Raw genomic sequence first — 25,593 nt, forward strand, 5'->3', positions numbered from 1 at the left:
CTTTCTTGATTGTAACTCACTACACCCTCACCCTATAGGAATGTAACTTTATTTGGAGGGTGGTGCCTGGTTTAAGAAAAAACACCCTTGGAAGAAATAAGTTTTTTTGGTTATCAGAAAGAAAGGATCATAAAATGTAAGCAGGTCTCACTCATGGCCAAAAGATGATGTAATATCCCTAAGACCTTTTTTTATACATTTATGTGAACACCTGATTTTGACAAAGGTCAGGACTGCTGACCCCCACGTGACTCTGTATTCATCCCTATGTGTAACAAAAGGTATATAAGCAAACCCAAAAATAAAGAAATCGGATCAGTTTCCGGAAAGACTGATTCCCCCATGTCGCTTCTTTCTTGCTCCCGTTTTTCTGGCTGAATTCCCATCTGGAGCATGGATGCTATTCCACGTAATCCAAGTTATTCAGCCTCCTTTTCTCCACTAATCTTCCTACTACACTATCCATTTCTAATCTCTCTATATCTGTGATTAAATATGTATTTTTCCAAAGACGCCGACTCCGTCCCCCCACCTTCGAATCACCCTGGATCCACCGGGGCTGGACCCCGGCACCCATTCTGTTGTTTTCCTCTATTTCTTTGCATTGATTGCTGAAGAAGGCTTTCTTATCTCTTCTTGCTATTCTTTGGAACTCTGCATTCAGATGCTTTTATCTTTCCTTTTCTCCTTTGCTTTTTGCTTCTCTACTTTTCTGAGCTATTAGTAAGCCCTCCTCAGACAGCCATTTTGCCTTTTTGCATTTCTTTTCCATGGGGATGGTTTTGATCCCTGTCTCCTGTACAATGTCATGAACCTCCATCCATAGTTCATCAGGCACTCTATCAGATCTAGTCCCTTAAATCTATTTCTCACTTCCACTGTATAATCATAAGGGATTTGATTTAGGTCATACCTGAATGGTCTAGTGGTTTTCCCCACTTTTTTCAATTTAAGTCTGAATTTGGCAATAAGGAGTTCATGATCTGAGCCACAGTCAGCTCTGCGTCTTGTTTTTGCTGACTGTATAGAGCTTCTCCATCTTTGGCTGCAAAGAATTTAATCAATCTGATTTTGGTGTTGATCATCTGGTGATGTCCATGTGTAGAGTCTTCTCTTGTGTTGTTGGAAGAGGGTGTTTGCTATGACCAGTGCATTCTCTTGGCAAAACTCTATTAGCCTTTGCCCAGCTTCATTCTGTACTCCAAGGCCAAGTTTGCCTGTTACTCCAGGTGTTTCCTGACTTCCTACTTTTGCATTCCAGTCTCCTATAATGAAAAGGACGTTTTTTTTGGGTGTTAGTTCTAAAAGGTCTTGTCTCCCAAGTCATATTCTTGGAGTCTACTCTTGGGGAAACTCAAGCGAAACTCCACTTCTCTCTAGATCTTGTCTATCTTCATTCTTCTTCTGTGTGTATCTGTGTGTGTGTTTTCAGACTTTGTCGTCTTCTTGGCAGAGCATATTAAACAGTTAAAAATTAGAGAGTAATATATATACTACTCATTTCCAAGAACACATCTCTGCCTTCATTTCAGATTTTCAGCAGATTGCAAACATATGTACCCACAGCCCAATACAGATAGACTCTGAAAAGGAGAGGGCTTCCCAGGTGGTGCAGTTGGTAAAGAACCTGCCTGCCAATGCAGAAGACGTAAGAGACATGGCTTCAAGCCCTGGGTCAGGAAGATCCCCTGGAGTAGGAAATGGCACCCCACTCCAGTATTCTTGCCTGGAATATTCCACGGACAGAGGAACCTGCTGGACTGCAGTCCACTGGGTCGCAAAGAATCAGACACGACTGAGCAGGAACACACACTCAGGATGAAAGGGAGAAGGCTGAGAGCAGCCCCACAGGAGGGCAGCATCTGCACAGTGAGGGCTGGACGGCGCACTTGATCAGTTTCTCCCAGGCATGCTCTGGGCCAGCACCTCTTGGCCCTTAAGGTGCCCAGGAACCACCTGGATCTCTTGTTAAAATGCAGGTTGTCATTTAATAGCACAGGGGCGGGGTCTGAGATTCACATTTCTTACAAAACCAGGAGATGCTGATGCTGGGGTTTGTGGTTGCCCCTTGATCAGTGAGGGGCTTAAAGACGGACTTAAAGATGGATAACCTAAGGAGGTACCATGTCACCCCACCTGACTTATTTTATCTGGTTTCCCCTGAACCCAGCTCTTTTTAAAAAGTGAAATCTTTGAAAAGGGATTGAACCCGATCCCCTTGCACTGGAAGCATGGAGTCTTAGCCACTGGACTGTCAGGGAATTCCCTCATATGGTCAATTTCTTAAGAAATTAAACATGCACTCACCATATGACCCAGAAATCCCACTCCTTAGGGACCTACCCTGAAGCTTCTCTGAGCCTCCATTAGCCTGTCTGCAACACGGGAATCTCAGGTGGCTCAGTGGGAAAGAATCCACCTGCCAGTGCAGCAGGTGCAAGAGATGTGGATTCAATCCCTGGGTCGGGAAGGTCCCTGGGTCGGGAAGATCCCTGGAGAAGGAAATGGAAACCGACTCCAGTTTTCTTGACTGGAAAAATCCCATGGAGAGAGGAGCCTGGTGGGGTACAGTCCATGGGGTCACAAAGAGTCGGACACAACTTAGTGACCAAAACCAAAAACAACACAGGATCACAGAACACCCTGTGGAGAATATTTGCAGCAGCTTTTAAAGCAATTGTTCCAAACGGGAAACAACTCATCCTTCCACTGATAAATGGATACACAAACTGTGAAACACCCAGACAATGAAAAACTCCTCAGCTATTAAAAGGAACCTGTGGTCCATGCCACGACATGCGTGAATTTTAAACATCTTATGCTACAGGAAAGAACTGACATTCAGAAGCCTGCATACTGTTTGGTTCCATTTATAGGACATTCTGGAAACGACAGAACTTTGGTGATGGAGAATAGATCGGTGGTTGCCAGGGGTTACAGGTGGCAGTGGTGTTGACAGAGAGGAAGCCCCAAGGGGATTTTGGAAGGCAATGTGTCTTGTTTGTGGTAAAGGCTACATGACTCAATGCCTTTGTTAAGACTCATAGACTGGGGATTTCCTGGCGGTCCAGTGCTTAGGATTCTGTGCTTTCACTGATGTGGGCTCAGGTTCAATCCCTGGTCTCCAAATTGAGATCCCACAAGTTATGTAACTGCAGCAGAAAAAAAAAAAAATAAAGATCCATAGACTTGCTCCCTCAAATGAGAGGAAATCATTTGTCTGTAAGTTAAAGATAAATTAATAGAAATTTAAAAAAATGACAGAATCTTTCAGTTCAGTCGCTCAGTCATGTCCGACTCTTTGTGACCCCGTGAACCGCAGCATGCCAGGCTTTCCTGTCCATCACCAGCTCCTGGAGTCCACCCAAACCCGTGTCCATTGAGCCGGCGACGCCATCTAACCATTTTATCCTCTGTTGTCCCCTTCTCCTCTTGCCCTCAATCTTTCCCAGCATCAGGGTCTTTTCAAATGAGTCAGCTCTTCGCATCAGGTGGCCAAAGTATTGGAGTTTCAACTTCAACATCAGTCCTTTCAATGAACACTCAGGACTGATGTCCTTTAGGATGGACTGGTTGGATCACCTTGCAGTCCAAGGGACTCTCAAGAGTCTTTCCCAATACCACAGTTTAACAGCATCAATTCTTCAGCACTCAGCTTTCTTTATAGTCCACCTCTCGCATCCATACATGACTACCAGAAAAACCATAGCCTTAACTAGACAGACCTTTATCGACAAAATAATGTCTCTGCTTTTCAATATGCTGTCTGCTGCTGCTAAGTCACTTCAGTCATGTCCAACTCTGTGCGACCCCAAGAGACGGCAGCCCACCAGGCTCCCCCCGTCCCTGGGATTCTCCAGGCAAGAACACTGGAGTGGGTTGCCATTTCCTTCTCCAATGCATGAAAGTGAAAAGTGAAAGTGAAGTCGCTCAGTCGTGTCCGACTCTTAGCGACCCCATGGAGCCTACCAGGCTACTCCGTCCATGGGATTTTCCAGGCAAGAGTACTGGAGTGGGGTGCCATCGCTTTCTCCGAATATGCTGTCTAGGTTGATCATAACTTTCCTTCCAAGGAGTAAGCGTCTTTTAATTTCACGGCTGCAATCACCATCTGCAGTGGTTTTGGAGCTCAGAATAACAGAATCTTAGAACTGACATTTTATGGGAATTCCCTGGCAGTCTAGCGGTTAAGACTCGGCACTTTCACTGCTGTGGGCCTGGGTTCAATTCCTGGTCAGGGAACTGAGATTCAAAGAAAAAAAAGAAAAAAAAAAGAAAAGAACTGGTAAGTTTTAAAGTCAGAGATGCTTTTGCTCTTCATACACTTAAACAATTTTAGAATTAGAAACTTCTAGAATTTTCAGAGTAGTAATAATAATAGCTCCCATTCTGAATTCCATCAGGGTTAGCACTCCTTATCTTTTTTTGTCATTTTATAAATTGTATTTATTTATTTTGGCCATCCCATGCAGCAGGTGGGATTAATTCCCCTGACCGGGAATCGAACCCATGCCCCTGCAGTGGAACTGTGGAGTCTTAACCACTGGGCCATAGGGAAGTCTCAGCACTTCTTCACTGTTTCTGCTATTGTGAGATGCTAGGAACAGCATGATCACCAGGCAGTGGCTTAGGGAGCTTTGGCTATTATTATTCTTGCTGGTGGTGGTGTTTTCTGCCAGCCTTTGGGAGGCCCTCTCTTTGAGGCACCCTCCTCCCAGCCCTGCCCCTGGGGTTTATTGCCACCTCCTGGGTCTCAGTTTGCACAGTGTTGAAAGTTCTGGTGAACCAGTCTGGCCAGGGTCAGAAGACTGTATGGACCCAAGCATTGCTGCCTATAGTGAAGGAAGAAACAGACAGAGCTGGACTCTACCTTAGGCCAGGCTGCAAACATCAGGCTACATGCGTGGTCAGCCTCCCAGTGGACTCTGAACTTTGTGCCTGGTGTCTATAGAAATGGCAGACCAATGGGAAACCAGACCTCCCGGCTGAAAGAGCCTCAGGACTCTCCGTAACCTAAAAGAATATGCTGCTGCTGCTGCTAAGTCACTTCAGTCGTGTCCGACTCATACGCTAATTATCTCTAAACAAATTCCATTATGTTTATCGGGGCATGACCACAGGCCTATTGATAAATATCTGTTGTTTAACTACCTAGGCTTATGACACATGAATCATGGGTTAACTTTGATCAGATCTCTCTTTTACCTTGCCCAGACTAGTTTCAAGGAATTTGGGAAAGCGGGTTTGAGCATGTACACTTAGGGTTTTCACAAAAACTGGTCAGGGTCCTTGGCTAAGAGGAGACTCTGCCTTGGGCCCTCCAGTGTAATCAACTGCACTCCCTCATTTGCATTGTCCTTCTGAGTGAGTTTGTTTCCTGGAAAGCGTGGCTGCAAACAATAGGTCCACCACATCCTGCCTTGGAAGCCACGGTGCCCGCAGTTGAGAGCCTCTGCGTAGATTGCTGACATCTGACCAGCTCTGGGCTTCCTGTGGCCCCTGGCAGGCTGGTGGCTGGCCACGGCTGCCCTTGGGGTGTGGTGGCTTCGGCCATCTGCTCAGCCCTGCCCCTACAGATGGGATCAGCTCTGCACGGCCCTAGAGACTTGGGGTCACAAAACCCTATGAGTCTGTATGCCACTTGGTCATAACATTCTTTCTGCTCTTGTCTTTCCATTGTGTAGATTTTAATCCTCTTAACGCACAATGTGAGAGTTGAGAGTTAAATTTTATTTGGGGGCAAAATGAGGACTTCCCAGGTGGCGCTAGTGGTAAAGAATCTGCCTGCCAGTGCAGGAGACATTAGCGATGTGAGTTTGATCCCTGGGTCATGAAGATCTGGAGGAGGGCATGGCAACCCACTCCAGTATTCTTGCCTGGAGAACTCGCATGGACAGAGGAACCTGGTGGGCTAAACTCCATGGGGTCGAAAAGAGTCAGACACGACTGAAGTGACTTAGCACGCATGCATGAGGGCTGCAGCCTGGGAGATAGCACCTCAGATAGCTCTGAGAGACTGCTCCAAAGAGGCAGTGGGGAAAGGTCAATATATAAGATTTTGGTGAAGGGAGAGTTCAATGCAATCAAGCACTTACTCTACAAGAGGTTTTCTGCAAGTCAGGAGCTGATGACATGATGAAGGGATTTAGTGCTTTTTTAGAGATGAGGAGTTGGGATCATGAAATCAGTTCCTGAAAATATCTAACTATCTAAGGACCTGTTCCACCAGTTTCCCTGGAGGGCAGAGTGCCTCACTCTCCACCCTGAATTGCCCTCAGGGCGTGTGGAGGGTCAACAGCTCAGCAGCACAGGGTTCCGTCTCCGCAGAGGCAGATGGCAAATGCTCTCGGCAAGTGCCAATTTGTAGTTGAGACGGTAAAGGATCCGCCTGCACAATGCAGGAGACCTGGGTTTGAACCCTGGGTTGGGAAGATCCCCTGGAGGAGGGCATGGCAATCCACTCCAGTATTCTTGCCTGGAGAACCCCACGGCCAGAGGAGCCTGGCGGGCTGCAGTCCCTGGGGTCACAAAGAGTCGGAGATGACTGAACGACCAAGCACACAGCACCTACTTAAAAATTTTTTTTTACTGAAATAGTTTCTTTTTAATATAGTACCTATATTTTCATTTTACAGATTTGTAAATTAAGTGTGGGGAAAAGTTTGTGCTCAATTGGAGATCACAATCTATGGAATCCAAAGAACTAAGGTTTGAGTCCTGATTCTATCCAAGCTGTTTCTGCTTCCTGCCCTTGAGTGAGTCATTCATTGATTCCTTTGTTTCTGAGGCAGAGGGAGCGGTACTAGGATTTTCAGTCAGGCCAGGGCCCCATCACCCCTGCTTTGCTCAGGCATCAGCTGTAATTAACAATACACTTTGCAGGACTTCCCTGGTGGTAGGGAGTAAGACTCTGTACTCCCAAGGCAGCGGGGGGGCCTGGGTTCGATTCCTGGTTGGGGAACTAGATCCCGTATGCTGCAACAAAAGATCCCACGTGCTGCAACTAAGACCTGGAGCAGCCAAAGAAATAAATAAAGAATAGTGCATTTCGCGTAACACGATTTTTCCAATTTTTCCATGATTATTATTTGAACATATAATACAATAAAAAATTGTTGAGGTATTCTACAATCTTTTTTTTTTTTCAATAAGTCTTGGTGTGTTTTATACTCAGAGCACATCTCAGTTTGGACTCACCACGTTTCTATAACTCAGTAGTTGAATATGGCTGGTGGCTGCTGTGTTGAACAGCCTGGGTCTGGGTCTTGAGGAGCAGAACGAGGGGACACCAGCATCAAGGTTGCATGGGCTGACAGCGAAGCGTGCCCTCTCTGCCCTGCGATTCCATTTTTAGAGTTGTCTGCAATAAATCCTCCTACACAGGCACCAGAATGCATGTGCTAGGGTGCTCCCTGTGATATGGACAAAAAGATTGGAAATCACCTGAAGTTCCACCAACAGGGAAGCTTCAAACTAACAATGGACTTATGGCACTATTAAAACAACATGAGGTGCTTCAGCGCATTCACAAAAACATCGTTCTGAAAAAAGTGATCAAAGCACGTTATCGGAACAGTTGATGAAATGGGAACGAGGACGGCGGCTTACATCAGGTGACCTATTACACATTTCCTTATTGCTTTTATACTATCCTGGCCACTTCTTGTTACATTTGAATTCGCACCACCATAAAGTGGCTCAGACGGTAAAGAATCTGCCTGCGGTACACCTGGGTTCGATCCCTGGGTTGGGAAGAGCCACTGGAGAAGGGAATGGCAACCCACTCCAGTCTTCTTGCTTGGAGAATTCCATGGACAGAGGAGCCTGGCTGTTTACAGTCCGTGGGGTCACAAAGAGTTTGACACGACTGAGTGACTAACACTTTCACTTTCAAAAAGTTGTAAGAATTATTCTGAGAAGCAGTTAATAACTTCTCCAAGGGTCCAGGACATAGAAAATGTTAAGAACCTGTGATTTTAAGGCAATGCCCAGTTCAGTTCAGTTCCTCAGTTGTGTCGGACTCTTTGCGACCCTATGGATTGCAGCAAGCCAGGCTTCCCTGTCTATCACCAACTCCCAGAGCTTGCTCAGACTCATGTCCGTGGAGTCAGTGATGCCATCCAACCATCTCATCCTCTGTCGTCCCCTTCTCCTCCTGCCTTCAATCTTTCCCAGCATCAAGGTCTTTTCCAATGAGTCAGTTCTTCGCATCAGGTGGCCAAAGTACTGGAACTTCAGCTTCAGCATCAGTCCTTCCAATGAATATTCAATATTCAGGACTGATTTCCTTTAGCAATGCCCAACTGCGGTCCAAAAATCTTAACATATCAAGAGGGTATGGCCGGGCCTTCTGACTCTCCTCCCGCTCGCGCGCCCTCTTAAGGTCAGAGTTGGTATAACAACCATGCATTCCTATCAGCAAAGAATCCCCTCTGCAAAGACCTTAAAATCCTTGCTGAGTCAAGTCCACAACACGTGGCTTCATCTAGTGGAACCAAACTTTGCCCAAACATCGTGCACTCAAGCGTCCATTCCCAAACACAAGCATCACATTTGTAAAAGTCTAGGAGAGTACATTCCAAATTGCTAAAGGATTTTCAGAAGGGTGAAGGTGAGGGGATTTTTCAACACTTTATTGTGGGGAGGGGGGAAGGGGGGGGAGTACATTTCTGGATTGTTCAAATGTGTACATGGATCATCTCTGCTATGAAAAGAAAGCTAGATCTGCACAAATTGAAGTTTGCTGCAGAAGAATACTATTTGGGGAGGAAGGATGTGGGTGATCTATTGGAGCGTTGCAGATGAGCGTGGGAAAAATGAACCTGTTTCTGCACTCACGCTCCAGTCATGCTCCACTGCTATAGGCCGAAAAATCGTTCCCAGGGATGTTCGCCTCCTAATGACTGAAACCTGCAGGGTGACTTCATGTGGGAAAAGGGACGTGGCAGGTAAACTAATGATCTTGACATGGAAGGTTATCCTGGATTATTTAGGGGGTTCTTTTTGGGGGGCTGCACTGGGTCTTTGCAGGTGGCTCAGTGGTAAAGAATCCACCTGCCAGTGCAGGAGATGATGCAGGAGACTCAAGTTTGATCCCTGGGTCGGGAAGATCCTCTGGAGGAGGAAATGGCAACCTACTCCAGTATCCTTGCTTGGTGAATCTCGTGGGCAGAGGAGCCTGGCGGGCTACAGTCCGTGGAGTCGTAACGAGTGGGACACGGCTGAGTGACTGAGCTGCACACACGGGTCTCCGTTGCTTTGTGTGGGCTTTCTCTAGTTGCAGTAAGGGGAGGCTACTCTTCGTTGTGGGACTCAGGTTTCTCATTGTGGCGGCTTCTCTTGTTGCGGAGCGCAGGCTGTAGGCGCCTGGACTTCAGTCATTGCACCATGCAGGTTCAGGAGTTGTGGCTCTCAGACCTAGTCACTCCACAGCATGTGGAGTCTTCCCCGGCCGGGGATCAAACCCGTGCCCCCTGCATTGGCAGGCAGATTCTTATCCACTGCACCTCCAAGGAAGTCCCCTAGAGGGTTCTTAAATGTAATCACAAGGGTGCTTATACCAGGGAGGCGGAGGGAGACTTGTGACGCGCAGTTGGAGGGAAGGCGATGTCTCTGTCCTTAGAGGCAGATATTGGAACCATGTGGCCACAAGTCAAGGAGTGCTGCCAGTCAGCGGAAACGGAAGAGGCAGGAACACACTCTCCTCTGGAACCTACAGAGGGAATATAGCCCTGTTGACTTCTGGCCTCTAGAACTGTAAGAGGATACATTTCTATTGTTTTAAGTCACTCAGTTTATGGCCATTTATTCCAGCAGCAATAAGAAACTAATAACATAGTTTCTTCCCCACCCCAGACTCCAGCATGTTTCAGCAAGAACCCAGAAAGGGACTGGAAAAGATGGTGATGGCTCTTGCCTGGAAAATCCCATGGATGAAGGAGCCTGGTGCGCTACAGTCCCTGGGGTCGCTGAGAGTTGGACACAACTCAGTGACTTCACTTTCACTTTTCACTTTCATGCATTGGAGAAGGAAATGGCAACCCACTCCAATGTTCTTGCCTGGAGAATCCCAGGGACGGGGGAGCCTGGTGGGCTGCCATCTATGGAGTCACACAGAGTCGGACACGACTGAAGCGACTTAGCAGCAGCAGCAGCAGACGGGAAGACTGAATAGTCCTCAAGTACTGGGCCATCTTCACAGACTTGCTTTTCCTCTCTGGGTCTCAATGGAACCCAGTTGGGAGGCTGGGGCTCACAATCAATTCCCAGTTCCCAGGTTGAAGCCAACTGAACCCCTGAGCTTTTTCAGGGCTACCTGGGGCCATAGAAGGAAAGAGCGAGTGTGTATGTGTGAAGTTGCTCAGTCGTGTCCGACTCTTTGCAACCCCACGGACAGCAGCCCACCACGCTCCTCTGTCCATGGGATTCTCCAAGCAATAGTACTGGAGTGGATTGCCATTTCCTTCTCCAGAAGGAAAGAGACAGCCTCTCAAATGGGGAACTCAAGGCAGGGAGAGGGGCCAGGTCTCGACAAGGTGGGAGTCTCTAACGTCTGGCTTCCTTCCTCCTGGGACCTGGAACTTCCTCCTGGCCCCTTCCATGGAGCGGCTGGAGGAGGTGTTCAGGGTTCACTGGGTGTGTGCCTTGCGGAAGAAACCCCGAGCCCCAGACCAATGAGAACCCCAGAGGGGTAAGACGGGTCATTTCCTCTCTGGTTATCTGCACCCTCCCTTGGGGCTTGCAAGCCACAGCCCTTGGGAGCCTTTGATCAGAGGAGAATCTGGGAGAGACCTGAAGATGGTGAGTCTAGAGGGGAACGGGGGGCAGACACCCTCTATGTGTGTGCTCTCCCTTCTTGGCACCATCTGCTCCCTTTTTCCTTCCTCCTCCTCCCAGTCCTTGACCTCTCCCCTTCTCTCCTCACCTTCCTCTCCCCCTCAGGGGCTGGGAAGCAGCTAAGAAGTAAGACTGTCAAGGGGTTATAGGGCCCGTGATTAGCTTTGACTTTTCCTCTCTGTTAAATAATCCCAAAATAGTTTGAAAATTTTGTTTCTACACATTTTATTATTCACTCATGATTTTTTAAAATTGAAATGTTTTAATTCCTTTCTCTGCTCAGTTGATGCTGAGATCCATATTTAGTTTTATAAGCTAATCCCTGTGTTTTTTTGGCTCATGAGATTTTTTTTTTTTTGTCATGGAAATATAGGAGTGGAATATTAATACATTTCACTTTAGTTCTGTAATGTCAGAAAATTTTTTTTAAATTAAAAGATGGACTAGAGCTTTTTCTTTCTGAATACTAATAATTAAAAAAAAAAAAGTCCCAAATCCTTAAAGGGTACTCAGTGAAAGGACCATCCCTGCCCAGAGACTCAGATTCCTCGTAGCTCTGGTTTCTTGTAACCAGAAACGTAGGGGGGTGGAATCAGGGCAACAGTTTGTGGCTAACACTTCTGGAAACAGTCCATGACAGTGTAGGGAGTAAGGAGTATTTTGACATGGAGATCATACCGAAACTAGGTTCAAATCCTGCCTATCTTGTGTAGGAGCTGAAGAGACTCGTCTGTCTGAGCCTCCTTCTCCTTGTCACTAAGATGGGGATAGTCGCCCTACAAAGCGCAATCTGTATCACAGAGTCATGGAGAGAGTTCAGTGAGATAATACATGGGAAGCGCTTTCAGCAGTGGCTGGCATACAGCTGGCTCTCAATGCCTGTGATGTGTCTATCCTTTCTACCCTACAAAGAGAAGTCTTTTTTACACGATATCCTACCTCTCTCTTTTTTTCTTACGTGAATAACTTATAATATTATTGACAACCTCCACCTGCATGCCGGGCACTGTGCTAGGCACTTGACGTTTACAAACGTCAGCTTAATCTGTGAGAAACATACTGGTGTATCCTGGTGTGTTTCAGGGAAATTCCCTTTATCTTTTCATCAGCTGTGGGATATGCCAGTGAGAGTTTCCATTGCTTATCAGTGGAAATTTAGCTGTTTGTAATTAGAAAATTCCCTGGTGGTCCAGTGATTAAGATTCAGCACTTTCACTGTCAGGGGTCTGGGTCCGATCGCTGGTCAGGGAGATAAGATCCTACAGGCTGGGCAGCCAAAAAAAAAAAAAAAAAAACGCAAACCCTGAAACACCAGAATTATATCTTTGGATTCATGTCTGGGTTTTCAGAACTGCAAATGCTGAATCTAAGACACAGACAATTTTTATTTTAACAGATATTGCCAAAACCTGTACCAATTTATATTCCTCATCTTCAGAGCAGGAGAGTATTTACTTGTCTAGACACCCATCTGCATGTTCAGATGGAACTATTTTTGCTTTTTGCCAGCCTGAAAGGTAGTTCCTCGCATCCTGAAAGGATCCGGAGGCTTGTCTTTTTCACATCGTTTTTAAAATGCAAATGCCTGTGTTTCTTCGTGCTCAGGGATGTTGAGTCTCAAAGACTGTGCAGATTCAAGAGGATGAGTCGAGATGCTCACCCCCACCCTTGTATCCCAGTTTCTGAGGATGCCTTAGTGGTTTTATGTGGTTCTGTGGGTGGACTGTTTAAAGACATTGTGTCCACGTAGAAATGGGGAGAGGGATGTTCCGGAAAAAAAAGCAGCCCGTGCCTTCTGTGTATTTCCTAGGCCTGACAGCATCTCTGAGTCTATTATTTCCGCCATAAAGAAGGGGACAGTTGGCAGGACGTTCCCTGCCCTGAAGATGGCAAGACGGAAGCCCTGCGAGGGAGGGAAGGGGCGTGTGGCCCCTCTTAACGCTCCTACTTTTCTTCCTCCTCTGGGGATCGCTCCCATCTTTGCTGGCCTGAGTCCCAGCCCCAGCCTCCTCTCTGGTCCTCTTGCCTCTAATCTCACCTCCCCACAGCAGCCAGAGGAAGCTTTCTGAACAAGAACGCTCATCTAGTCCCTCTGTGACTCAAAGACCATCTGCGGCTCCCCATGACCCCAGGATAAAACACATCTCCTTTAACATGACATCTGTGGCTCCTCCAACCTCATCCTGGCTACCTGCCAGCCTCGCTGGTGTTCTTTCACCTTCTGGTGTGTGACATCCTCCCTGTTACCGTGTGACCCTTTGCCTTGAAGGCATGGGGTCCCCTCACTCCCACCACGCCTGAGGCCTGGTAACCTCTCAGAGAAGGTTCTAGGGTTGGACTCTCTGAAGGTCTCTCCTACCTCTGTCACTTGCTAACAGTGAGGACCTGGAAAGGTCTCTTAAGCTGTCTGTAGCCTCAGTTTTCTCATCTGCAAGGTGGGTATTGCAGTGGCAAAAAAAGAAGAGCTGATACAGGAAAAGGACTTAGAACTTGGTGATTCTGATTGCTTTTCTCCTAAGCATCTTCTCCTTAGCCCTCGCCTCCTCTGATCCATTCATGAGTCCTCACACTCACCACCCTAGTGCAAACCACCATCATCCCTCACCACAGCTGGGCAATTCCAATCACCTCTCCTTCTCAGCTTCTGATCTGGCCCTTTCTCCACACAGTAGGCAAGGGCTCTTAAAAACGAGCCTTTGATCTTAGGAAAAAAAGAGTACCCGCCTTTGGGCTTGTTGTACCGTAAACACTGTGGTTAGAGAATTAACAAACTAACACCTAGGAAGCACTTAGGAATCGCTTAGGAGCCCCAGACCGCTGGAGTCTGAGACGAAGCCACCAGCCACATGGGGCTGGTGAAACTTAATTAAAATGACAGCAAAGTACAAGTTCAGTTCCCAGACACATCTGCCGCATGTCACAAACTCCACAGCCAGAGGTGACTGGCGGCTACCATCCTGGATGGCACACCTCTGGGACATTCCCATCAGTGCAGAAATTTCATTTGGACCATGTTGCAGTGTTTTTTTTTTTTTTTCATTTCTATTTAGTTCTTTGTTGTTGCTTAGTGGCTAAGTCATGTCCAACTTTTTTTGCGACCCCATGGACTGTAGCCCTCCAGGCTCCTCAGTCCATAGGATTTCCCAGGCAAGGATACTGGAGTGGATCGCGCGGGGTTGTGGCTTGATTTTTCCAACACCCTTCTGCTGATCCCCCAGCAGGCTGGATTCTCTGTAGAACACACTCTGTTCCCATCCCTGGTGATTAATTTCCCTCTCGCAGGAGACCATAACCTCTCCAAGGACAGGTGCCAGGTATGTCAGGAGCCGATCTCTAGTCTGGTAACGTTTATGAGATGAAGAAATATGCTTAGACTCTTTCCTAGACTCCTAGAATGGCACTTGCGTGTGCTCGGGTGCCAAGTCGTGTCCCATTCTTTGAGACCCTGTGGACTGTAGCCCCCCAGGCTCCTCTAGTCCGTGGGATTCCCCAGGCAAGAATACTGGAGTGGGTTGCCATTTCCTTCTCCAGGGGATCTTTCTGACCCTCTGAGCAAACGTGCAACTCCAGCTTGGCAGGTGGATTCTTTACTGCTGAGCCACCTAGGAAGCCCCTTCTAGAATGGTAGAATCACAAATTCTTTGGTAGAGGCTGTATAATATCCATTTCTGGGGAGAGGGGAATGGGTGGTATATTCACTGATGTGGCTTACATACCAGAAGAAGAAAAGCATATATGGTGAGGGGCTTCCCTGGCAGTCCAGTGGTTAAGATTCTGGGCTTCCAAAGCAGCGGATGCAGGTTCGATGCCTGGTCGGGGAACTAGGATCCCACAGGCCTCTTAGCAGGGACCAACCCCACCCCCTCTCCCCCCAGAAAGTATACCAACCTTCTACTTCCCTTCCCCTGGGGCAACCACTCTTCCAGACTTCCTCTGCCTGCTTCTGGAGCTAGTCTGTGCAGACACTTAGGAGAGAGAAATCGACAGAGGGGAAGTGGTGAGGAGGGGAGAGGGGGTTGGGAGGAGAGAGGGAAACAGGGAGGAAGAATGACTCTCTTTGGCAGGTAGTGTTGCTTCACATACTGTTCTTACTTGTCCTGTTTCACCCTAGATCTTGGAGTTCTTTCCACACCCACCCTTAGGTAAACTTCCTCATTCTTTTGCTGGTTGCATAGAATTGTTTTGCCTGAAAGTGTCATCACTATTGAGCCAGTCGCCTCTTGCCTGGACGCTTCAGCTGTTTCCCTTCTTTGTAGAGATACAGCCGTGACTAAACTTGACAAGCCATTTACATCAGGAGGATCCTAAAAACCGCAGAGCGTTAGAATCAGCATCTTTTTCCTGCCCCTGTGCAGTCAGTGAGAGGGAAGGGCTGCGTGAGCTCATCCCAGGCGAGGATCTTTGTCATCTGATGTGAGGGGTAACGGCGAGCGTGGGAGCAGGGGGTGGGGAGGCGTCCCCCTTCTGGGGCTTGGATTATTCTGCAGCATAGTCCAGAGTTTGTGAAACGAGCAGAGATCGAAGTTAGCTGCATGTTATCATGTCCGAGGTGGACACTTAAACCATTTAACCACCTGCTACAGTGCAGGGTCCCCCTGGGCAGGATCTGGGGCCTCTTGCCATGCCCAGCTTTGACCCTTTAGTGATCTGAGCTTGGGGGTCCCAGAGTAGAAAAAGGGAGGTCAGCGTGCTGGGGGTGACTCAGGGCAGAGTCTCTTTATCAGTGGAAATAAAGCAACCATTTTAACTTTTTGGAAACGTCTTCACACTTACAGAAAAAATTATAAGAATAATACAGGGAACTTCCATACTCTCTGGACACAGATTCTCCAGGTTTGCTCTATCTATCCGTCCCTTCTGTTTATTAATCTATCATCTACCACCTTTTCTTTTTTTTCTGAACCAGCTGAGAGGAAGTTGCAGGCATCTTTTGCTCCTACATATCTCAGGGTCTCCTTCTCAAACGCAAAGACATTCATTTACACGAGTACAGTGATCACCATCAGGGAAGTTAGCATTTGATGTGATACTGTGATCTAGTCCATAGATCAGGTTAAAAGTTGCTCCGTGGTCCGAATAATGGCCTTCAGAGTGAATTTGTCTTTCCTGCTCCGGGCTGCGGTCCAGGATGTCACACCACATGTGGGTGTCCTGGTCTTTTAGTCCCGACTCATCTGGAACAGTCCTTTGGCCCTTCCTTATCTTTAGGACACTGGCATTTTAATTTTAATCGACCAAAATGCCACAAAATTTAGACTTCGCCATTTTGAAGTGCACCATTCAGCGGCACTCAGTATGTTCCGTGCTGCCCCATCACCGCGTGCGTGCTAAGTTGCTTCAGTCGTGTCCAACTCTTTGTGACCCTATGGACCATAGCCCACCAGACTCCTCTGAGCATAGCATTCTCCAGGCAGGAATACGGGAGTGGGTTGCTATGCCCTCCTCTAGGGGATCTTCCTGACCCAGGGGTTGAACTCAAGTCTCCTGCCTTGCAGGAAGATTCTTTACCACGGAGCCACCCGGGAAGCTCTGTCTCCAACACTTCATCTATTTCCAGAAACTATTCATCACCCTCAAAAGAAACCCTGTGCCCACTAAGCAATCCCTCCCTGCTCCTGCTCCCCTAGCTTGAGGCTGTTACAAGCACATCTCCCATCTCTATGGATTTGCCAGTTTAGACATTTTCTATAAATGGAATCATATAGTATGATCTGACTTCTTTCACTCAGCATGTTTACAGGCTTCATCCACATTGTAGCTTATGTCAATATTTCATCCCTTTTCATGGCTGAATAATATTCCACTACATGGATATACCATGCCCAGTTCATCTACTCTTCGGATGAACTGACCTTTCCCCTTTGGATAATTTGATCTCCGCTATGACCATACCAGCACATATGCTGGAGCATCAGCCTGGCTGACCTGGTTGACCTTAAGGAAACATAAAGGAACTAGAAATTAAAAAGTGGTTCAGAGAAAGATCTGAGCTCTCCAATAATTGTAAGATCAATGGGAAACAAGAGCATTGCCATTTCTTATCTCCCTACTGTGTCCCGGGCACTTTGCCAGGTTCTTGAACATTTTTCATCTTATTTAATCTATGAGCTGGGTGTTTAGTGGGTCAAAACCTCAGCCTGCAGATTCAAGTACCCTAAAAATCCAGCTCTGAATATTTCTGTAACAATGATCTCTGTTTTTCTCTGCCTCCTTTCCCTGGGCTGGTGACAAAATCACCTTCAGGGATGGGCTCCAGGGGCCACAGAGTTTGCCCGTTGGGTGTCCTTGGAGGCCCCCTTCCAACCTCTGGAACTGCCCAACGGCAGCCTCTCTGGGTTTGCATACCGATCTAAAGAAAGTGGAATTCCCATCTCCATGACTGGGACAGGCTACTTCATCTTCCGGTGCCTCTGTCTCCTTGTCAATAAAATGGGCATATTCATAGGACCTACTTGTAGGGTTGTGGTCAGGACTGAAAGAGCTAATGCTGTACTTAAACATAGCAGATGCTCAGTAAACACTGGCTGCCTTAGCTCCATCGCTCCCCGTCCTGCATGGGGATTTTTCTTCTGCCTGTGTCTAGTGCCTCCGGGTTATTGTTTTGTGTCCAAGACTGTTTCTCATTCACCTGCTGCTCTTTCTCTCTTTGGAGGGGGATATGACACTTCCTGGCAAGAAAGTTCTTTATTTTATTATGGAAAATATCAAACACACGAAAGCAGAGAGAATGAAGTTGTGAATGTCCAATGTACTCATGACCCAGCTCCCACAGTTACCAACACTTTATCATTCTTAGTCATCCTTGGTCCTCCCTCCTTCCCTCCTCTTCTTCTTTTTTTTTTTTTCCCTGGAATTTTTTTTTTTTTAATTTTAGTTTTTTATTTTTTAAATTTTAAAATCTTTAATTCTTTTTCCTGGAATTTTTAAAGCAAACCCAAAACATCCTATTTCACCTGCTATGTGAAATCTCTATCAGAAACTGTCTTCTACCACTTTTTGAAAACATAAATACAATATCCTATCACCCTCAATAGAATAAGCAATGGTTCCTTACTATTGTTGGATATCCAGTCTATTTTAAAATCTCCCAGATGTCTCCAAAATATCTTATTTTCCATACGACTATTCCAATCAGGATCCAGCCTTGGTCTCCGTATTATCTTTGGTATATCTATGTCCTAAATCTCTCTCTCCTTTTAACATTTTTCCTACAGTACAGTGGGCTTCCCAGGTGGCCCAGTGGTAAAGAATCCACAGGCCAAAGCAGGAGACACAAGAGATGTGGGTTCGATTGCTGGGTCGGGAAGATCCCCAGAAGGAGGAAATGGCAACCCACTCCAGTATTCTTTTTTTTTCTGTATGTGATTAACAGGTCTTTTATTGGTAGCAAACTGGAGCAAACAATCAGAACAGCACACGCGCAGTGTTTAGTACATACAATAAAAGTTGCTGCTGCTGCTGCTGCTGCTAAGTCACTTCAGTCGTGTCCGACTCTGCGCGACCCCATAGACGGCAGCCCACCAGGCTCCCCCACCCCTGGGATTCTCCAGGCAAGAACACTGGAGTGGGTTGCCATTTCCTTCTCCAATGCAAGAAAGTGAAAAGTGAAAGGGAAGTCAATCAGTCATGTCCGACTCTTCGCGACCCCATGGACTGCAGCCCACCAGGCTCCTCCATCCATGGGATTTTCCAGGCCAGAGTGCTGGAGTGGGGTGCCATTGCCTTCTCTGACAAAAGTTAAAGGAATTCAAAACCTATATAAAACAAAACACTGGAGAAAAAAAAATTGTACAGCTTAAGAGAGACAGTGGGAAATGTCCTCTCCATCCTGTGACTGCAACTTGTACTCTGTACCCAACAGACCAAAATAATACAGACTTTTTAGTACTGATTGTATTTAAGAGGATTAAACACGTTTTCTAAGAATCTTGCAATGACAAATAAGGGACCCTTTCTCTGGTAAAGCAAACCTTTAAGGGCGGAAAGTGGGGATTATGGAACTGACCGCTATTTTGTAACCGTTTAAAATAATTTCTCATTTTCCAAACACTGCTTTCACAACAGAAGTGTTTTGCGCTTGCACAATATTAATTACTTTGTTATATATGGAAGCCTGTGGTAGGCTGATTACACAATAAGGCTGCAAACAACCAGCGGTACTTTTCTGATGTCACAAGAGTACATAAAACTGAAACATCACCAAAAGTACATAAAAAACTCATCAACATAAACAGCGAAGGACATTAAAAATATAATCAGGAAAAAAATACAATTGCTAAAAAGTGGTTTAGGGCGGAGCCACTGTCTACCCAGTGGCTTCAAATGGCGTTCATAGCAAGTCTGGATGACTTTACAGGACCCTTCTTCAATACTGACTAATGCACCCTTTTAACATGTGCATTATTACACAGGCTGCAGCTTCACAAGGAGACGCTGATGTCGTTACTAAATGAGACACTCTTAACCCTCACATCGGCTTTGTCCCCAGCTGGAATTATCACCTTACCACTCCAGTGATCTTGCCTGGAGAACTCCAGGGACGGAGGAACCTGGCGGGCTACAGTCCGTGGGGTTGCAAAGGAGTCCAATACGACTTAGCAACCAAACAACAATAAATAGTTGATTTACAATGCTGTGTTAGTTTCTGCTGTATGGCAAAGTATATCAGTTATATGCTCATATATTTCACTCCTTTTTAGATTCTTTTCCCAAATAGGTCATTACAGAATATTGAGAAGCGTTCCCTGTGCTCGACAGTAGGTCCTTATTAGTTATCTATAAATCTCTTCTAATCCACGACACTTTCAATTCCATTTTTTTTCCTCTTCCTATTTTAAAAATGCCATTTATTTGCGAGAGAAACAATACCATTTGTCTTGCAGAGTTTCCTGAGCTCTTGATTGGGCTGGTTTTGTCCCTGTGGTGTTATTTATCATATTCCTCTCTCAACTGCTTTTCCTGTAAACTGGTAGTTTTAGATCTAAGACCTTGATTAGAGTCACATTGTTTTTTTTTTTTTTTTCAAAAATTACTCCATGGATGGTGGTGGTTTAGTTGCTAAGTCGTGTCTGACTCTTGCGACACCATGGGCTGTAGCCCACCAGGCTCCTCTGTCCATGGGATTTCCCAGGCAAGAATACTGGAGTGCATTGCCATTTCCTTCTCCATGGGATCTTCCTGACCCAGGGATCGAACCCGAGTCTGCCATATAGCAGGCAGATTCTTTACTGAATGAACTGCGAGGGAAGCCCTGGTGCTGTATCGTCGTTTTACCGCATCACATCCGAACAGATATCCACTCGTCTCTCTTCTCCGAGTGCTGAGGTTGATGGGAGGGTCTGCGGTGCCAGCACTGAGTCATTGCAAGGTTCCTGCCTGTTTTTTACATGATGGTTTTATGAGATGTTTTTGTTCATCATCCAGATCCATATTTCCTTCAGTCTATCCTTCCTTCTGCAGGAATTATTTTTAGAGTCTTCTCTAAAGAAGGACCTCCCACAATGACTCTCTATTTCTCTGTAATAATACTCTGTACAGAAATGGCAGGATAAGTGCTTGACTCATTCCCTTTTCAGAATAAAAATGTGACCACTGACTTACTTGATTTTATTATCATTATGAACTCATAGATCTTTATTATTGATATATATTTTATTCCATCAGTTATTATCATTATTATTAAATACTCAAATTGTCCTGTCTTCTGGCTAGTGTGGCTTTGAGTGGCTCTGACGGGCAAGCTCCTTGCTACCTCATAGCTCAGTTGGTAAAGAATGTGCCTGCAATGCGGGAGACCTGGGTTCGACCCCTGGATTGGGAAGATCCCCTGGAGAAGGGAAAGGCTACCCACTCCAGTATTCTGGCCTGGAGAATTCCATGGACTATATAGAGGCGGACATGACTGAGTGACTTTCACTTTCACTTTCTGGCTAGTGTGGGCTCTTTCAGGCTCTCTCTTTTCTTTTTTTTGCCACACCATGTGACTTGTGGGATCTTAATTCCCTGAGCAGGGATCGGCCCTGCACCAACTGCCTTGGAAGGTCGAATCTCAACCACTGGACCATCGGGGAAGTGCTTTTGATATGTCCCTATTGTTACTTAAACTTTTTCTTACTTTCTAGTGTGAGATGTTCTGGCCTCATCTTGGATATTTTCTGTCCCAGGACAGGAACCAACTTTTCTCCAAGGAGCCCCAGTTCTTCTGACTTGTTGTTGTTCAGTTGCTAAGTCCTGTCTGACCCCATGGACTGGAGCATGCCAGGCTTCCCTCTCCTTCACTGTCTCCTGGAGTTGCTCAAACTCATGTCCATTGAGTCGGTGATGCCATCCAACCATCTCATCCTCTGTTGCCCCCTTCTCCTTCTGCCCTCAATCCTTCCCAGCATCAGGGTCTTTTCCAATGAGCCAGCTCTTCACATCAGGTGGCCGAAGTATAGAGCTTCAGCTTCAGCATCGGTTCTTCCAATGAACATTCAGGGTTGATTTCCTTTAGGCCTGACTGGTTTGATCTCCTTGCTGTCCAAGGACTCTCAAGTCTTCTCCAGCACCATAGTTTGAAAGCATCAGTTCTTCGGCATTCAGCCTTTTCTATGGTCCAACTCTTGACTATACTTAAAATCCTGCATTGCTTGATATGTTTGCATGACAGTGTCAACCTGCAAACCACCCCCAGCTGGGAATGAAAACTGTGGGCTCATCTGAAGATCCCTCTCGCGTAACAAGGCAGGGTCATAAACCAAACAAACAACTGCAGCAGATTGCCTTTATTTTTTTCCAGCGTGGAATTTTTTTGGAGAGGCATTAATTTTGATTCTTTAAAATATTGCCTTAAGATATTATGTATCTTCACTGCTGTACACCTGAAATTAACACATGGTAAATCAACTATAAAGTGAAAGTGAAGTCACTCAATCGTGTCTGACTTTTTGTGATCCCATGGACTGTAGCCTAGCAGGCTCCTCCCTCCATGGGATTCTCCAGGCAAGAGTACTGGAGTGGGTTGCCATTTCCTTCTCCAGGGAATCTTCCTGACCCAGGGATCAAACCCAGGTCTCCTGCATTCCAGGCAGATGCTTTAACCTCTGAGCCAGTAAAAATTAAAAAAAAAAAAAAATTTAAGTAATAGTTCAAGATTTGGGCTATCAATTTTGGAATTATCTGCATGTGATTATTAGTTCATTCTCCTCAAAGTATGTTTAAAATTGCTTATTTATTTTTGGCGGTGCTGGGTCTTCACTTCTGCCTATGGGTTTTCTCTAATTGGGGCGAGCAGGGGCTACTCTCTTAATTGCGGTGGGCAGGCTTCTCACTGCCGTGGCTTCTCTTACTGAGGAGCGGGGGCTCTAGAGCACACAAGCTTCCGTAGCTGTGGCTCTCGGGCTAAGCTGCTCCGTGGCACGTGAGATCTTCCTGGACCAGGGATCGAACCCACGTCCTCTGCTTTGGCAGGCGGATTCTTAACCACGGGATCACCAGGGAAGTCCGGTGGTCAACATTTGAATCAGGGGTGTGACACACCCCAGCTGGCTGTCAGCCCTCAGCATCCCTGTTTCCCCGGGAGACACCTGAGGCTTAAAGAAATGGCGTGATGGGCCTTCAGTGGCTCTGATGGGCAAGCTCCTTGCTACCTGCCACTCACACTCTCCCCGCCTCTCTGATTCCACCCAGGACTCCATGGCTCTCAGCACTCCTGATTACTCTGATTATGACAAATGGACCTCGAACCCCGACGACCGGGTGGATGACTCTTCCTACAGCCACAGACTGCAAGCCCCAGATGTGATTGCCCTGGTGATCTTCGCTGCCGTCTTCCTGATCGGGGTGCCTGGCAATGCCATGGTGGTCTGGGTGACAGGGTCTGAGGTCAAGCGGACCGTCAACGCCATCTGGTTTCTCAACCTAGCGGTGGCCGACTTCCTCTCCTGCCTGGCACTGCCCATCTTGTTTACATCCATTATCCAGCAGAACCACTGGTCCTTTGGTGACGCTGCCTGTCGAATCCTGCCCTCTCTCATCCTTCTCAACATGTACGCCAGCATCTTACTCCTGGCCACCATCAGCGCCGACCGCTTCCTGCTGGTGTTCAATCCCGTCTGGTGCCAGAACTACCGAGGGGCCCGTGTGGCCTGGCTGGCCTGCACCGTGGCCTGGAGCTTGGCTCTGCTGCTGACCATACCTTCCTTTGTGTTCCGTCAGGTCTACGTAGAGCACTACCCGCCCAAGACGATGTGTGTCGTCGCATACGGTAGGGGCCATGAATATGCGGAGAAGGCCGTGGCCATCGTCCGGCTGGCTGTGGGCTTCCTGGGGCCGCTGGTCACGCTTGCAATCTGTTACACCTTCCTCCTGCTTCGGGCATGGAGCCGCACTGCCACGCGCTCTGCCAAGACGCTCAAGGTGGTGGTGGCCGTGGTGACCAGCTTCTTTGTCTTCTGGCTGCCCTACCAGGTGACGGGGATGATGCTGGCCTTTTTCCAGCCGCAATGGGACAGCTTCAAACTCGTGTCCAGTCTAGACGCCCTGTGCGTCTCCCTAGCTTATATCAACTGCTGCATTAACCCCATCATTTATGTGTTCGCCGCCCAGGGCTTTCACGCCCGGTTCCTGAAGACCCTCCCCGCCAGGGTCCGCGGCGTGTTGACTGAAGAGTCGGTACGCAGGGAGAGCAAGTCCCAGACGCTCTCCACGGTGGACACCCCGGCCCTGAAGAGCCAGGCGGTGTAAGGGGAGGCCTCTCTGAGCACCAGCTTTCCGGGGCTCCGCCAGACTTCCGGTCCATTCACTTTGCTTTTTGAAACTCAGCCCGGGACAAGGTGGGCGGTGTTGGTTGAACGAATTCGCCACCTTTTGCTTCCATCTTTCCTGGACTAGTCCTGCTTCTTCTAGGCGAACCCATCTTACCGTTCTTCATTTTCCAAGGTTGATAAGTTCTTCCAGGACCCTTCCCCGCCCCAATCTTTCCATTCAAGGACTTTGGAAAACAAACAGCAACCAACATACTTGGAACCCTCCCGTAGAATAAGACGTTCCTGTGCAGAGCGTGTGAAGATATCAGAGAGCAAAACAAACAGAAACACTCCAACTTTGAACAACAATGAAAAAAGAGTTCTGTATTTATTTTATGGAGAGTTGACCAAAAAAAAAAAAAAAAAATCTATGTATATAAAACTGGAATCTCAAAAGTTGTTCTTGTTTAGGACAAAGTAAAAATCCCCGGACTGGGCCTCACTGGTGGCTCAGTGGTAAAGAATCTGCCTGCCTGTGCAGGGGACAGGAGTTTGATTCCTGGTCGGGGGCGGGGGGCGCAGAGATCCCACGAGCCTTGGGACATCTAAGCCCACGTGCCACAACTATTGAGCTGGAGAGCCCGTGCTCCACAACAAGAGAAGCCTCCACACCATAAATAGAGAGTAGCCCCTGCTCGCTGCACCTGGAGAAAGTCCACTCAACAGGGAAGACCCAGCACAGCCATAAATAACAAAATAAATAAATTAAAAAAATTTTTTAAATTCGTGGACCAATCTCAGCTTTGGAGAGTGAGTTGGTTTAAAGAGAAACAGTAAGGGCCTTCCCTGATGGTCTTGTGGTTAAGACTCCATGTTTTCACTGCAGGGGGTGTGGGTTCCATCCGGGTCAGGGAACTAACATCCCACATGCTGTGTGATGTGGCAAAAAAAAAAAGAGAGAAGCAGTAAGTTAGTACATTACTTCACTAGGTTAAAAAAAAAAAGAGAGAGAGAGTATTAAGTAAAAAGATGTGATGTGGTTATGGAGAAAAGCAACCAGTGCGGAAGATACCTAGGGTTGGGAAACACTGATTGGGTCCCTCCAGGAGGTGGAGTCCCAGGGGAATTTGCTCTTCGGGGCTGTCAATTGATGTTTTGTCTGCCCTGAAAAAGAAAACTAACCGTTTCATTTTGACCTCGTTTAGCGTCTCATGAGGTTGGGTTGTAAGTGATAATATGAAAGTGATTTTGCTTGTCTTTGACCTGTTTCCTGTAACAGGAACATCTTTCAAAATGGTATTACAGTATCACAACCGAGATGTTGACATGGATATGGCCAAGGTGCCGGATGTTTTTGTAGCTGCCAAATCCCTTGTGACATCCTTTTCTAGCCACCTCCACTGCCCTCTACCCTCCCCAGCTTTGTCCCCAGGCCCTGGCAACCACAAATCTGCTCTCCATCTCTGTCATTTGATACTTTCGAGAATATTGTATCGATGGACTCATATAGCATGTAACCTGTGGACTTTTAGATGGCTGGTATGCACCAGCTGAAAAATGAAAATAAAGAATAAGTGTAGAAATGTGTTGTTTATAACTGACCTGGAAATATTCCTACTTAGTGGTTTTGTGTGTGTGTGTGTCTGCATTGGCTAGGAATAGTGTACAGACAGCAGACAGCAAACAGCACTGTCCAACAGAAATGTGACATGAGCCACAGAAGTATAAAATTTTCCAGTAGATACATGAAAATGTTTAAAAATAATAAAATAAATAAAAATAAAAGACAATAGCAATATATTTAATGTTGTTGTTCAGTAGCTAAGTCATGTCTGACTCTTTGCAACCACATGAACTGCAGCACGCCAGGCCTCCCTGTCCATCACCAACTCCCGGAGGTTACTCAAACTCATGTCCATTGAGTCGATGATGCCATCCAACCATCTCATCCTCTGTCTCCCCCTTCTCCTCCTGGGTCTATTCCGATGAGTTGGCTCTTTGTGTCAGGTGGCCAAAGTATTGGAGCTTCCAC

The 25,593-nt window shown here is 46.8% G+C and overlaps 1 protein-coding gene across 3 annotated transcripts; it reads left to right on the forward strand.

The window, feature by feature from the left end:
- The first annotated feature begins 10,486 nt into the window (after window positions 1–10,486).
- On the forward strand, window positions 10,487–25,144 carry C5AR1 (complement C5a receptor 1). Of its 3 annotated transcripts, XM_069551071.1 has the most exons (3): window positions 13,452–16,246; window positions 18,178–20,611; window positions 21,886–25,144. In XM_069551071.1, exon 3 carries the CDS (start codon window positions 22,444–22,446, stop codon window positions 23,557–23,559), a length of 1,116 nt encoding a protein of 371 aa, XP_069407172.1. In that variant the 5' UTR covers window positions 13,452–16,246; window positions 18,178–20,611; window positions 21,886–22,443; the 3' UTR covers window positions 23,560–25,144. The 3 variants fall into 3 exon arrangements, with proteins under 3 accessions (XP_069407174.1, XP_069407172.1, XP_069407173.1); XM_069551073.1 differs by lacking the exons at window positions 13,452–16,246; window positions 18,178–20,611 and adding an exon at window positions 10,487–10,800 and having other exon boundaries at window positions 22,504–25,144; XM_069551072.1 differs by lacking the exon at window positions 13,452–16,246 and having other exon boundaries at window positions 18,093–20,611.
- Window positions 25,145–25,593: the final 449 nt, after the last annotated feature.

Source organism: Ovis canadensis, chromosome 14 (assembly GCF_042477335.2).
Source record: "Ovis canadensis isolate MfBH-ARS-UI-01 breed Bighorn chromosome 14, ARS-UI_OviCan_v2, whole genome shotgun sequence".
Classification (NCBI taxonomy): Eukaryota; Metazoa; Chordata; class Mammalia; order Artiodactyla; family Bovidae; genus Ovis; species Ovis canadensis.